General features: G+C 32.8%; 1 protein-coding gene across 1 annotated transcript; it reads left to right on the top strand.

Annotated features, from left to right (window-relative positions):
* The first annotated feature begins 5,818 nt into the window (after positions 1–5,818).
* Positions 5,819–14,631, top strand: LOC148846523 (isopentenyl-diphosphate Delta-isomerase I). The gene is made up of 6 exons (XM_088953216.1): positions 5,819–6,391; positions 9,626–9,681; positions 11,922–12,013; positions 13,763–13,865; positions 13,953–14,090; positions 14,195–14,631. The coding sequence occupies exons 1-6, from the start codon at positions 6,045–6,047 to the stop codon at positions 14,446–14,448; spliced, it is 990 nt and encodes a 329-aa protein (XP_088809342.1). The 5' UTR covers positions 5,819–6,044; the 3' UTR covers positions 14,449–14,631.
* Positions 14,632–16,772: the final 2,141 nt, after the last annotated feature.

Below are 16,772 nucleotides of genomic sequence, written 5' to 3'. Positions count from 1 at the left end.
ATAATGATCATACACTGCCCGACAAGAGAGGACCTCTCCCTCGGCTACAAGGAACAATGTTGCACTCTCTGCTCATATGGATCTCGGGAATTAAAACCTTTTGCAAACCTTTTAGAAACCCATAATATGCATAATTTTACATATCATATAAAATATATTTTACAAAACAAAATCTCAACGATTGAAATCGGTTGTTGGCAGTCTTGGTTTCCATTAGTGAGAGTGCATCTCCGATCATTACCTTTGTCCGACAAAGGGGCTGATCTTGTCACTATGATCATCCACTTAGATGAATTCTTAGACTGACCCAACATACCTAGGTTTTGACCCCCGCTAAGGATCTCATTGAATGGTATATCAAAGATAGCCTAATCCGACACCTGGTGAAGTATCATAATCGAGTCTAGGAGTCAAGTGTAACTTTCTAGTTTTGCCCATCAATCTCCAAGGTCCAGGGCAATATTGGAAATCTGGTCCAGTTCAAAGATTCAATTAATCATACACTGCATGTGCCTAGGGTCTCACCCTGGCAGCTGAGATAGGCCACCCCAACCGATTTGGTGGCACCACAGTGTCAGCCTTGTTAGGATTAGGATATGTCTCCCCAGACTGACTCACTGGCTGTGAACATTCTAAACTAACACGAGTCTCATTAAGTGTCTAGTTTAAGGGTATTACACAAAAACATACCAGGGGAACATGAATCAAATATGCACTTTTATTCATTTACAATAAACTCATAAAGTACATCATCTTGATTGAAGTTAAGGGCATACAAAACTGTCTAACATCATAGTCATCTCTTGATATCTCGCTGCCTCTATCTCTCCCACTCTCTCAACTTTGATATGTAGCCAAATCAAAACCCCTCTCTCTATTGCTCTTCCTCAATCTTTCTCATTCTTCTCCCTCACTCTCCTTCTCCCTCAATCTCTATCATTCTTTAGTTGGTGTAAATTTTATAGCCAAGAGTTTCTTGGGAATTTTTATCAAATTACTTTAATGATTTTCGAACCATACCAAGTTGGTCTCATGTTCTTTTATACAATCTGATTAATACCATATAAGTGTATAAGAAAATAAAAAATGAGAGAGGGAGCAGGAGAGAAATATGGTAGAATGATAGAAATTAAGGAAGAATGTGAGATCGACCAAGAAAGAGAATGAGAAAGATTGAGGGAGAACAATAGTAGAGAAAGAATGAGAGAAATTGATATAGAAAATGTAAATATAGAAACCAAAAACCATTTTTATTTATTTTCAAACCACATAGTCATTGAGCAGATAAAGATGACTCAAAGAGAGAGAGAGAGAGAGAGAGAGAGAGAGAGAGCTAAAAACCTTTTTCTTTATTTTCTAATCAACTAACATTAAAGGGCAATTTCAATATAAGCTTTTTGTTATCCAATACGGATTAAGAGTCTCATGTTGGCAACAACCACATAAGCCTCCGATGACATGGTGAGTGTTTTTATAATTTGAATTGTAGAGCCAATTGTCAGAGTTTTGTTGGTTTATGGACCAACTTGTAGCCTAATTTAAAATGTACAACCGGCTCTGACTATAATTTTCCCTAATTTAAAACTAATCCAAAAGCAAAACTATTTTCTTATCTAGATGGTGAGTCAACGATCCAACTTTTCAAAGAAACCCATGATTTCATAATTGAATAATAAATATTTAAGTTTATTTTTAATCATATTGTTACTTTCGTTAATGTTCAATTTCTATCTTAACTATGTTATATCTAAAATTCAAGTAATTAATATGAAGAAAAATTCCTCTGCAACACATGTGCTTAATTACTAATTATTATAAAAGTAATGAATAAGGTATTGCTATGTTGGTTTTTGAAAATTTTCTTTACTAAAATACCCATCCTCTTGAATTTGGTTCATCTTCATTGAGAGGGCAGAAAATGTAATTAAAACAATACTATCAAGTACATTTAGTTACCTCTCATTAATATAAATCTTATTCTCTCTCTCTCTCTCTCTCTCATTGAAATCTAACATTTATACTTTTGTTTCTCATCATTAAATTTCACTAATAAATCCATACACAATTATTATTGATATAATAGAATTTTATATTTTTTAAATAAACCTAGAAATGAAATCATATTTTCTATCTAAGTGGTAGGTAAGTAGTTCAACTATTTAAGTTAAATGGATAATTCCATGATGTCATAAATGAAAAATACAAATTTAGAAATATAGAAAATATAGAAAATAAAGAAATTTTGAAAAAATTGGATTCATTTATATTATTATATATTTTTCATATTGAAAAAAATAAGTATGATAAAATAAACATAATTTTATTAATGGTGGACTTGGAATATACAACTTAAAACTGATGGGAAATGAAATTGTTTTCCTATCTATGGGGTGGGTTAGTGGTTCAACCTTTCAGGTCAAATGGGTTAACCCATGGTGTAAAATTAAACTATTTTTTTAAAATAAAATAATACAAAAATAAAACAATTTCGGACACATCTATAATATTATATATTAATTATATAAACAAAAATAAGTATGATAAACAATAATTATTTAATTAATGATATAAATGAAATGCAAAACTTAATACCAGTGTGAAAGTGAAACCATTTTCATATGTAGATAGTAGATCAACGATCTAACCTTTGAACTCAAATGTGAAAATAATAATTACTTTTATTAATGATGAAAATGAAATATAATGTAGGATTTAAAATCAACTAAAAAAGCAAAATGGTTTTTCCACCCAAGTGGTGGGTAAATGGTTTCCATGTCAAATGGATCAATACATGATATTATAATTAAATAATAAAATACATAAAGTTCTAGAAAATGTAAATTTTGTAGATAAATTTAGGCACATTATATAATATTATATATTTCATCATATAAAAAAGTGTGATAAATGAGAATTGTTTTTGTTAAAGATAGAATTTGGATAAAAATTAAGAGAAAAAAAATAAAGGGAATTAATGTCTGACATGTGACTCCACTAACCATGTGGGACGTATCAAACTTATCAGTTATCGGATATATTGATATTTTGAATTTTTTATCCTTATGTTATCTAGTAATTCTCACTTCCTTAGTTCCCTTAAGTCCATATATTAATAACCTGAACAAATCATAAGTGTGGTTCTTTATTTTTAATGACAAATAAAAATAAAGAGCATTAATGTCTTACATGTGACTCCACTAACCATGTTGAATGTATCAAACTTATCCATTATCGGATGTATTGATGTTTTGAATTTTTTATCCTTATGTTGTCTAGTAATTCTCACTTCCTTAGTTTCCTTAAGTCCATATTTAATAACCTAAACAAATCATAAGTGTGGTTTTTATTTTTAATGTCAAATAAAAATAAAGAGCATTAATGTCTTACATGTGACTCAACTAACCATGTCGGATGTATCAAACTTATCCATTATTGGATGTATCGATATTTTGAATTTGTGATCCTTATGTTGTCTATTAATTCTCATTTCCTTAGTCCCCTTAAGTCCATATTTAATAACCTAAACAAGTTATAAGTGCGGTTTTTATTTTTAATGGCAAATAAAAATAAAGAGCATTAATGTCTTACATGCGACTCCACTAACCATGTTGAATGTATCAAACTTATCCATTATCGGATGTATATTTGTTTTGAATATTTGATCCTTATGTTGTCTAGTAATTCTCACTTCCTCAGTTCCCTTAAGTCCATATTTAACAACCTAAACAAATCATAAGTGTGACTTTTATTTTTAATGATAAATAAAAATAAAGAGCATTAATGCCTTACATGTGACTCCACTAACCATGTCAGATGTATCACATTTATCCATTATCGGATGTATCGATATTTTGAATTTTTGATCCTTATGTTGTCTAGTAATTCTCACTTCCTTAGTTCCCTCAAGTTCATATTTAATAATCTAAAAAAATCATAAGTGCGATTTTTATTTTTAATGACAAAACTAACATTGACCAACCGAGGTTTAAAATTTTGATAAGATACGCCCAATACGGGGCATATCATATCATATCTTTGAAAAATAGATACGGGATATGCATGGAAATTGGACATTTTGTATTTTTTCATGCATATCGGATTCGTATTAGGGGCGTATCTGGGTGTATTGGGACATATCGGTAGCGTCTCAACGAAAAAGGTACAACCAAAAAACTAAAAACAATTAAAGGGAGAAAGAAAGCTTATTTTCCAAAATAAGCCTTCCCTAAAACTCCAAGCTTCATTCCCACAGTGCTAGATTTGCAAAAGTTTGCATGAAACAAGTGTGAATCGTTAATTTTTTAGAGATTTTTCAAATCTTAAAAAAATATGGAAAAAATAGGTAAAATTTTCAGTTTTTTTATATTATCTTGTGATTTCTTTTTTTCTTGAATGTTTAAATTTATGTTGATCTACATTTCTTACATTCAAAAATATTTCTTTTTGTGTTATCGGTAGATTTATGGAAATTTTAGGAAGATATATATGGAAAATATAAATTAACAAAAAATTTGAAAATGCAATTTTTTTCGTTGCCTATAAAGATTAAATATGTTTTAGATCTATGAATTCATATCCACTGAGCAATTGAAATTTCTTCTTTAATATTTTTTTGATATTTTTTTCTATTTTTAGAATTAAAAATAAATAAAAATTAATTATATTTTATCATTTGATCACAATAATTGAATATATTATAATTCTATGGATGATTTATCATATCTATAGACTAATTGAAATTTCTTCTTTAATAATTTTTTTTTTATTTTTATAGTTTTAGAATTAAAAAAAAATTAATTAATTAATTATATTTTATCATTTGATTATAATGATTGAATATATTATAATTATATGGATGATATATCATATCCATAAAGCAATTGAAGTTTCTTCTATAATTTTTTGAATATATTATATAATGTTTATTTATTTTTTATAATTTTTAGGAATAAATAATAAATAATAAATCTTTAAATAATAATTATTAATTTTTAAATAATAATTAATTATATTTTCACATTGAAGTTGTGTCAATGCATGTTTTATGGCTGGATAGGAGATTTGGATTTTTCCCATCCCATAAAACATTAAAACTTAAGATTTATAATTTATAAATTATAGTTAAGCATATGATTTTAATGAAATTATAATTAACTATAATATATTTGTTCATAAAACCATTAAAATATATTAATTTAATGTGTATACACTTCATTGAGGTCTTATATTTAGTGTTGTTGATGTATTTTTTCTGACTTGTTAAAGTATTTATAGTATTTTTAAGAATATTTTAAAATTTCTCTGATATACATGCATATCCAAAACATATCCCGATAGGTCTCTTAAAATTGCATTTCCAATACACTTGAGTTTCCATTTACATTTATTTAGTAAACCTTTATTGAGGGTGCCAAATAGGCACCACTTCAGTATTTTCTCTCTTGCTTTTCTGCATGCATCAAAAATGAAAAAAGTCAACTTTGATTTATGTATTTGCCAACGGTTTATAAAAATTATTTTTTAAAGCTTCTAGAAACAGCTAGACATTTTTCACTGTGTTGATGTAGAGCCATGGCACCTGGTGGTTATAAACGGTTATCACTACGAGGCCCTCAATTTATTTCTCTCCCCCATTTCATTGCCTATTCCATCTCGTTCATTTTACAACCAAAACCAATGATTCCGTTCGCTCAGAGAGAGTGTGATCATGAGTTTAATTTTTGAAATTGGGTTCAATGAATGAAGTTGAATATAAGGGCATGATTGTAATTTTGCAAACTCTGTTAGTTTTCTGATTACCAGGGGCTCTCGAAGTATCAAGTATCGAAAGTTCAGAAGGGGTGTTTTTGAATTTTGATAATAGCCAAAAAAATAAAAAAATAAAAACAGAAAAAATAGTTCACAAAAAACAAAAAAAAAAAGAAAAAAAAACACATACACAAAAAAAAAACCGAATATTTTATTAGTTGGGTAATATTTCGTGAAGGAAGTGAAGCAGAAGTGGAGGGAGACGGTTGCAGGATTCAGGATTTCTTCAAGGAAACATGTTTCTACTAAACTTCTGCTCTCGAGGTGTCTCAGTTGTAGCTGCTGCTGTATCCAAGCACCACCCCCAATTACCCAATTATACTGTTAATAATAATAATACTATTAATTATTCTTGTTTTCATACACCTTTTTCTTCTCTGACCTCTCCTCTTGGACTTATTAATACTGCCACTACCACCCCAGCAGCCGCTGTGTACCATAGACGGAGATTTCCTACTCCTCTCGCCTCGTTGGCGTCGTCGTCCTCTCTCACCACCAGCACCAGTTCCCCTGCTCCCATGGGCGACAACGCTCCCGATTCCGGCATGGACGCCGTCCAGCGGCGGCTCATGTTCGAAGACGAGTTAGTTTCTTCGTCCTTTTCTTCTTATTTTAATGGTCCAATGGTTCTTGATTAATGAGTTTGGAGAGCTTAACTAGTTTGTTTCTCTGTTCCCTATCTGTTGCGTTTTTTTTTTTTTTCTTGATGGTTGTGAGATGCTCTGAAGATGGCTTTGCTTTTGCTTGCTGACATGGTTGATTGCTTCATAGAATTTTTATGTATTTGAACATGTAGGTTGAGAATATGGTTCAGCTTCTCTTGTTATTCTGCTTTTCTTTCCTTTGCCAGATTTTATTTTTGGCTAATTGGTTGCTGGATTGGTTTCAGTGGGTCACTGATGGTAGATCGGTTAGTGGGGGTTTGCTGTACTTGACAGAACGAATTTGATTTTGTTTTTTTAGTTTTTTTCCCCTAAAACTTTCAGATGGTTTTTGGGGATGTGTGGATTGGTTGTTGGGTTTGTTTCAATGGGTTAGATCGGTTAGTGGGAGTTTCATACTTGACAGAATGAGTTTGATTTTGTTATTTTTTTTTTTACTTTCATAGGTTTTTAGTTACTGTTATTTGGATCTTTTGCTTTTTCATTGGTTTTTTTTTCTTGTGGGTTTTGGTGATGATTTTGGTGGATGGAGATATCAGGGTGTGGTGTGATCAGTTAGCATGTATGCTTGCGATTTTTCCCTGTGTTCTTACATTTGCTTCTGAAATATTGTATGAGATGATATTGTGTGGTACAATATGTGTGTGTGTGTGTGTGTGTGTGTGTGTGTGTGTTTTGGGAAAAGGCATAAGTATAGACTTTCATAAATATAAAAGACCCTGCACAAGAAGTGGATGTAGAAAGGAAAGTTACAAAAATTCTCCCCCAATATCTATGACAACATTCACCACTTCTTGTTTACAAAAAGGGAATCATTTAGAAAAAATGAGCTATAAAAACTTCATTTGTAATACTTATGGACATCTAATCACGATTTCATTTTTCCTACAATTTTTCGCACAACTGAATCTGTTGAGTTATCCTTGTTCTGGAAAATCCTGCTATTCCTTCCCTGTCATATGCCCCAAAATACACCTGTGGGCATTATGTTCCATGCATTCCTGCCTTTCTTGCTTAAACCTTCCACCCTCCACCCAAAATACAGCAATGGACATATTCTGTGGCACATGTTGAGGTGTATGTATATGTTTCTTGTATTTGCACAAATGGTTATTAGAGACCCTGAGGATGGGATCTTAGTTATATAGATTGTTCTTTTGGTTTTAATTAATCTTTTATCAATTACAACAGTTGCACTTTAGTTAGCAGCACAACTGCCTTTTTGAGTGCTAGCATTGGCATTATTGTAACCATTCACACCACCTACTAGAGATGGGTGATAGGATTGTGGCTTTAAAGGTCCATTTGGATAATGAAAAATCAGCTTTCTTACATGTCAATATATTTTCTTGCATGGCAATCTAAACATTTTGATGAGATGGTCTGGTCATGATCACTCAAATTGATAATACCAAATGATGAACCAAAAATATTTTCTATATGAGAGCATTAAGTTGATCAACTTTTTGATTTGGTGTTTCAGAAGTTAAATCAACAATTCTCATTATTTAAACATTTCTGTTTGTGTTTGAAACTGTATGTTCAGTACTGCTGGCACTGTCTGGGAATAATGAGTCTTTGGTACCTACACAGGATGCCTATTACAGCATGACCTATTTGATAAAATAAAACTACAATAGTATTGAACCATCTATTAATCTCTTTAGAAGTAAATGACATTTATCTTCACATGTAAATTCATTGTTGTCAGAAGTTGATTTAACAAACTTAAATGGTTATGGTAATATTCACTGTGCAAGAGCTCTACTTTTGACAGTGGATACGATGAGAAAATGAATAAAGCTTGAGTTGTGTATCTCATTGGACATGGTCGGTGGGGATAAGGATGTTTTTCTTCTGTGTTTATTGGCAGATCGGAAGAGCATGAATCTGCAGTTTTGTGTGAGTGTGTGTTTGTTTCTAGTGGTTGGTGGAAGGGGTCTTCGTGATATTTGTTGTGGTTTATGTAGTTGTATCTGGGCTTATTTTTCTTAAAGTCTTGGCTTGTTTGTAAGGTTGATTTTCTCTTTAAGGGGTTAAAATTGTTAGGGCGGGGTTGTTATTGATGGGTGATTTCTTATCACCTGTTGTATCCTCTTTTTCATTCTTCTCTTATAAAGTCTATTTTTTATTTATCTTCAAAAAATAGTTCATTGTGGAAGAGAGTTGTTTCTAAAGGGTCGATTCAGTGAAAATAAAATAATTTTCTTTCTGTATTTCCCTTTTTGTTTTGCATTCTCCCATGAGCTGGTTGTGATATGGTGTCCAGGTTGGTAAATGGTGATTGCAATGCTAGTTACTCATGAAAAAGTATTTGGCTAGAGAATCAGTCAAAAAAAAAAAAACAAAAAATTGGTATATTGTTCTATAGATTTCAAGAAACTCTTTGGGGCTAATTCTCCATTCAGAGAGTGTGGGATTGGGGGGGGGGGCTGTGACAGGAAATACATCACTTGGCTGTCAAGGATTGATGTGTGGCTTCCTTATTTGACAAAGAGGATGGGTACTTTTAAACTCCTATTCATTTGATGAGTATTGATGAATGGGATATTACTAGTTCCCAAAAATTGTGCATTTTTCTTTTCCTTTTTGTTGTTGTTGCTGGATTGGAAACCACGTGGCACTCCTTGGGAAGGATTTTCTTTTCCTTTTTTTCTAGGACATTTTTGACATATTACCTCTGCCCCCCAAAGGTAAAAAATTCCTCTGCAATTTTTTTCCATGAAATAATTAGATGCTATGGTTCATCCTATCTTATTCATCAGATGAAATATGAAGATGCCAATAGTCTCCATGATTACTTGGATAATTGTTATATGTAAATCAAGATTGCAATATCTGTAAATACACAATATATTAAACATAATTGTTAGGCCATAAGTACCATATTTCATCTTCATATTTGTCAAATAAGGTGTAGTGATTGCTGATAAAAAAAGGTTTACTGATTCTGAATCAAATAGGCAATATTGTTTGCTGGGCCAGTTGAATATAATATTGAGGGTGTCTTTCCATAAAGTTTTTTTTTTTTTTGGGGGGGGGGGGTGTGTTGAAAGCTTATTGAGATATATACCTCATATTCTGTATAATCTATCCTTCAGTAAGTATCATTGGATGGTATGGGATCGCATTTATACCTTATTGTATTTGTGCAGATGCATTTTAGTGGATGAGAATGACAGCGTTGTAGGCCATGACTCAAAATACAATTGTAAGTAAGAGTTTTTATTTTCCATTTTCTGTGTATTTTTTTATGGGAATAAGTTGGATTATTTTAAATAGTTTTGTTCCTTTTGTTTCATCTCATAAGATAAGTTGTTTTCTTAACTGTGATTCTATTGTCACTAGATTATTTTTATTTCTGACGAATTTTATTGATTTAGAAAAAGAATGAATTATGTACAAACATCAAGCATCCCTTAGCTTGAGTAAGTCACTTCTGGTCTCATGGCAGTAACAATTTCTTTTTACATCATACTAGTTAAGTGGCGTGTGCAAATAAACATGTGTAGGGGTCACTAAAAGGAGAGGGGGTGGGGAGATAGTGGATAAGGATAGAATGGGAAATTGCATAAATAACATAGGTATTATGGGCATGTAAAAGTTTGAATATTGACAAAAGTTGGGATTTTTGTAGCTGGAGATGGGGACAGAACAAGAAATTGCAAAAGTAGCAGGGGTATTGTCAGCATGTTAAATTTTGAAAATCAACTAAAGTTGAAACTCTCTCCCCCCTCCAATTCCCCAAAATAAGTTTTATTTTATATACCCCTTGTTTTGCCGATGCATCCACTAGTCCATTGACTGATCTGTGAACCCAGTTTGTGTTGATAACGCTATCCATTTTCAACTTCTTGATCTCCTTCATGATGTTTTTATACTGCCATTTAGTGACTCCTCATTATGAAACTATCCCACTCACCACTTTTTGGTCTCCCTAAATTACCGGGTTTGTGTAGTTTAAAGATTCTGCCAATGGTTCAGCCCTTGTAGAATTTCAATGGCCTATTGGTTCAAAAAACAATGCAATGATATATCCATTGTAGTTCTTATGGGCCCCTCCTATTTGCAATAGGCCTGGATTTCCCCTGCTACATCCATCAAAGTTTAGTTTGATTGTATTCAGTTCTGGTGGTGACCTGATATAACAGAAACTCTAGTAGTAGAGGAGCTTGCCACCCATTGCCATCTTCGAACAATGTCCTTTGTAGAGAATGAATTGAAAAGCCTCACTATTTTGATCTAACCAGTTACTTTTTCACTGTCATGCTTTTGATAATGGTTTCTCTAGCTTAGACATTGTCATTGAACAAGATCTCATTTCCTAACTTCCCAATAGTCCACAACACCATTTTGTTGCATCTCCAATAAAATTTTCCCTAACTTGGTTGGTTAAGCAAGGTTGTATGGGAAATATTCGCTTACTCCAGTGGAAGAGTCCTTTTGCACCCAAAAAGAGCAAAAAATAAATCCCAAATACCAATAAAAAAGGACAAGAGGTTAAGAAATGGTAAGTAGTTTATCCACTTGCATTGCAAAGGGGACAGACATGTGGAGATTGGCACCAATTTGGTCATTTCCTCTGAAGGGTCTCATAAATGTTAATTTTTAAATGGTAAACTTCCCATCAAAAGGACTGATTAAAATTAAATGAAAGGCAGACTGACCTAGTACCTATCTCCAGTAGCTGGCAAGATTTGATTCTCGGTGATGAAGATCTGACAATCATATGGTTTTTATATACAGGCTACTGCATCATATATAAATTGACTAATCCTCGTATCTAAATCACCTCTATAATATACACATCCCTCTATACAAATCTTCTCCAACTAAACACTGGCATCTGAGAAACATGTACAGGATGTTCCTAGTACACCATATAACTCAAAGTCTATACAGTGTAAGACAGATGTATGTAACTGCAAAACCATATATCCAATATGATACATATATGCTTGTATGTGTAAACTGTGTTATTAATCATAAAGCTGAGACAGGATAATTTTTATGAATAATATTAAAATTGTCCACCAGCAGCTGCTGCTACATTATTTGTCATGACCTTCTCTGCATTGCAATGAATTCTTGGACCAGATTCAAAAAAGTACATTTAAGTTGATGGTTGAGTTCTCTAGAATATATTTCCAAATTCACCAGTCATACTGATCTACATCCTAATTCCTTAAAAGTTCTTCCAACTTCATATTTCATTATTTTGTAAGGCTCAGTTTGGAAGGAGTGCAAATACATACAAAATATAAGGTTTTGCACTCTACATATTTGCATTTGTACTCCTTCCAAACTGAGCCTAAGTTATTTTTACTTCTTCCTTTTTCCTGGATGCCTTGCTACTTCCCAGCTCTCATATCCATATGGATACCTTTGATGCTCTTTTTGAGAGAGGATTTTCCTGAGCCCTTGATTTCCATCTGCTCTGTTATTATGCAGGTCACTTGATGGAAAAAATAGAATCTGAGAATTTGCTCCACAGAGCATTTAGTGTTTTTCTATTTAACTCAAAATATGAGTTGCTCCTTCAGGTATGCCATAAACTTCAAATCCACAAAGCCTTATCCCAAATATATGGGCTTGTGGCTAGCTATGCAGTAATTTCTGTTACTTGAAAGTAGATCTATACTGGATGACTTCTGTTACCTGTCATCTATATGAACTGAAGATTCAATGTGATAGACAGTTCTATTCATCTTAGTATTTTGATTACAGTTAGATTGCTGATTCTATACAGTTAGATCGCTGCGGTTTAATGTTTCAGTATTGAATGGTAGCAAGAATTTCTCTAACTTTTGACTTCTTTCTTTTTTTTTATTCTATTCATGAACCTTGGTTTACAAGAAAACTAAACATCTCTTGTTACTTTAAGTAATCTTTTCTGTAGATATCTTTTTAAAAGCAATTGGGCCTATACTCTTCCAGTTATTGGGCCAATAAACCTTTCTCCTCTTAAATTAAGGTCAAATTAATTTGGAATATAGTGCTTATATGTTCAGTTCTTGTCAGCAGATGGAGGATCGATGTTTGGTTGTCAGGTTGAGTAGGTTGTCTGTCTTTTGAGTTGAAGGGTTCAGGTTCAAATCTGTTGTATTTTATGGTTGTGTTTTTCTTGGTTGGGTAATCTTATTCTTTAATTTGGTCTAGGGAGGTTTGTTGGATGGGGTGTTTCTTTTGGTTATAATGTTTGAGGGCTTGGAGTTTGGATTGTGGTAGAGAGAAAGTGTTGTTATCTTTATTCTCTCGGGTGACTTCTGGTCACCTTTATTGTAATCTCTGTTTTCCTTTAATATATTATATAACATATACATATACATATGTATATATAATTATTATACAGCTGAACCTGGCCTAGTGTGTGTATATATATTCTGTAATTTTAAACAATTACATATGTAATATTATAATATATAATAATTATATACACATGCAAAGTATCGATACGTATCAGTATCGGTGTACCCAAATATGCCTGGATACACTGATACAGAAACTTTTTAAAATATTTAAAAGGTCTCAGATCTCTTTCCCAACCCCCTAATTATTATAAAATAAAAAAACAAAAAAAGGGTATCGGCATATTGATATGCACCGATGCCCATGTTTGGGTATTGAGCGTATCGATATTTTAATCCTTGTATATATATATATATATATATATATATATATAATTATATAATTATCCTGACCCATGAACCTCTTCCTTTTCTGGGTCAATGCCCAGTCTGGTTCTCTGAGCATGGAATTTAACATTTCACTAAGTTATCTGCATATTTATTTATTCTTTTAATTGATCTTTCGTCTCTTCACATTCGGACCTGATTTCTTTGCACTGCAATTTCATTTTCACTGGTGCTGGAGTATGAAGGTGCAAATTTTGATTTATCTTTGTGCCATCTTTTATATTATTTTGTTTATTTGCAGCACAGATGAGGTAAAATAAAATCTGAAGCAAAAGTGGATTTAAATTTGTATTTTTTTCATTTGCACTCTCAAGCATTTGTATTTTTTTTCTAATGCAAATGAAATCGCAATGCAAACAAACAGAGCTTTTTAGTTACAAATCAAGAAATGTCTCCATATTTACATGTTAGATGGTCTGCTTTGGTCATCTTGAATTGTTTATGCCAAATGCATGTTTACAACTTGCCTAAAAAAAGAAAAAGAACTTTTCCCACCTACAAAGATATACACAGACGTGTGCAGACAGACGCAAAAGCACAGATCGATATATTTGATAGGATCTTTAGTGATATATTCCACTCTTTTTTCATTCACAGCAACGGTCAGCGACAAAGGTAACATTCCCTCTTGTGTGGACAAACACCTGCTGCAGTCATCCACTTTATCGCGAATCTGAGCTTATTGAAGAGAATTATCTTGGTATATATTTGCCTCCCGGAATTTATGCTATGGCACTTGGTTTTGGAGTTATTTTTTAAGTAGGTTTGGTTACTGTTTCCTGAACAGGGGTGAGGAATGCTGCACAAAGGAAACTTTTTGATGAACTGGGTATTACTGCTGAAGATGTACCAGTGGATCAATTCACCCCCCTTGGTCGAATTCTATACAAGGCTCCTTCTGATGGAAAGTGGGGAGAGCATGAATGTAATGATATCAACTTTATCTCAATCCCATTTTTTTTCCTGGTACAACCATTATGTACAAATTTTAACTGGAACTGTTTTTTTAATTTCTTGTTTAACTTGCAGTGGATTACCTACTCTTCATCGTTAGAGATGTCAATGTGCAGCCGAACCCTGATGAAGTCGCTGATGTTAAGTATGTTAATCGGGATCAGTTGAAAGAGCTGGTGAGAAAGGCAGATGCAGGCGAAGAGGGTATCAAGTTATCCCCTTGGTTTAGGTTGGTTGTGGACAATTTCTTGCTCAAATGGTGGGACCATGTTGAAAAAGGGACCCTCCATGAAGCTGCAGACATGAAAACCATTCATAAGCTGACCTAAGGGCGGTGGGGTCTAAGGAGAGCTATATCCTACAGATGGCTTTATTCAATAAATCAATGGTGTTTAATTGTCTATTTTGTTATTAGGACCTATCCTTTTGGAATGCTTTGTTATGGCCCTTATGGGCAAGCCAGAAGGATTTTAATTCAGTAATAAATGCCTTATCAAGTTTCTGAAAACAAATTTCAAGCAACAGTCCCCTCCCTTCAAACACGTGGCATCATGAAATTTAATTAAACAGCATCCCAGAAGTGGGCTCATTCACTCCTAAAAAATTGTCAAAATGGTTATTTTCAGTCACAAATAAATTTGAATTTTAATCTTAATATCCATTCCTAAAAAATTGTTAAAGTGGTTAGTTTTTTTGTTTTGGTAAACCAAAGTGGTTACTTTCAGCTGCAAATAAATTTGAATTTTAATCTTAATTAAGAGCCTTACGATTCAAAAACTGATTGAGCATTAAAGTTATGTAAATTACCAGAATTTAGTGTAATTTAAGAATTTATTATAACAACAATACTCAGTAATTAAACATTAATTATTAATAAAAATATAAGAAAACCATCATCACCATTACTAATTAAAAAATATTAATTTTTAAATAAATAATCAATTAAATAGTACATTTTGATTAATCTTTAAATTTTTACAGTTAAAATTTTAACTATAATAATTATTATGATAATAAAGTCATCAATTAAATACTTAATAATAACAATAATAATTAACTAACTAAATATTACAATACAAATAATATTTAAAAAATAAAGATATAATAATAAAAATTTAGACATTTTTGCTTAAACAAAATAAAAATTATTAAAAATATTAGCCCCGTACTTAGTATGGGGTCATTCTCTAGTCAGTAATAAAAAGATGGTTTTTTATTTTATATGCTTATTATTGTTTATTATTAACCTATTGTACCTTGCACCAATAACAGATTTTGGTTTATCACAATGTTGGCGAATTGGGATTGGACTGGATGGTTAAACGCTGACCTGATAACTGGTTTGAATAGGCTAACTAACCTAGGTTCAAAATAAGGGGTGTATTGGAATTTAGCCACTTTTAGCGGTAGGCAAGCTTAAAGCCAACCCCCTGAAATAATTAAAAAAACAATGAAGTATTGAAACATTTGATATGCTTGTCTGTGCATATTGGTTGATGATGCATGAATTGTGAGGTTGGCAAGCTGATTCTGCAAGGGATTAACACATCAGAGAGCCCGGGGGAAGGCTCGGGCAAGGGTGCTCCAACGATCAAATTAATATCAAACTATTTGATGGAAAGAGAATTGGTAGTCATGGATTCAGAGCAGAAAAATAGAGGGTAAGAGTGATAGTGTGAGTGTACCGTTAGAGGGCGACAAGCCACCCTTTTATAGGCTGTGAAGTTCGTCAAAGCGTGTCTGACATGTTTAGAGGTGACAGGCCTTATCTGTCTGATACTTGTGGAGTACTCTTGCACAGCATTGCATTGACCCTCATCCTAATCCCCGAGAAGCAGGAAGAACAGGGCTTACCGCTGTCAGGTGGGTAGTGTGTCATTGTGCATTATGGAGGCGTCAAGTGATGCAAACGGATAAGGGGAGGCGTACCATGCAGCTTGAAGCTCCCACTCCCAAGGTCATCTGATTCATCAAGTCGTTTGTTACCCAGGTCAGAGCAAGGTTCAAAGTATAGATAGTATCATGTCCGGAGCTTCCTGATACGTTCCTACAAGGGTTGTATCGGATCAGACCATGGTTCAGAGGATAGCTGGGACTTAAGACGACCCCTTTGAATCGGTTTTGAAAAAATAAATAATACATGAAAAAAGCACTGATGTATCGATACTTTGAACCTTGGGTCAAAGAGACAGGTCGGAATTGTTGGAGACTACCTAGAGGATTCTGCATGCCGATCTATCGATCTACTATTTAAGCAAAGTTGGTGTTATCTTGAGTGGCATAAGCCAATCTATTGAGGAGTGTTCCACTGGGATCGTGCCACATGTGATATTGAGATGTCATAAGACGGTTTTGGCCACCATGTGGCAGATCATAATTGAAGGGTCATTTTACCCTTGATCATCGAACATGCATATTGATACTTTAAACCTTGGATAGAACTGCTTACGCATATAACAGTTTGGTTTTCCCTCAGCAAGTTCAAACTTCAAATTATAAAATACAAAGAATAATAGATAAAGATGATTGTAAGTTTGTAAGAGAAGAAATAAATCTTATAAATTATAACTTTGTAAGGTTCAGACTTCAAATTCTTTTTATTTTATTGCTTTTCCTTAGTTCTATCTATTTTCTCCTTTTGTTTTTTCTTTTT

Source organism: Nelumbo lutea, chromosome 7 (genome assembly GCF_056320005.1).
Source record: "Nelumbo lutea isolate HS-2025 chromosome 7, American lotus-T2T, whole genome shotgun sequence".
In the NCBI taxonomy this organism is placed as follows: domain Eukaryota; kingdom Viridiplantae; phylum Streptophyta; class Magnoliopsida; order Proteales; family Nelumbonaceae; genus Nelumbo; species Nelumbo lutea.
Note: the sequence above shows the minus strand (reverse complement) of the source record. Positions and strands in the feature narration are given on the sequence as shown.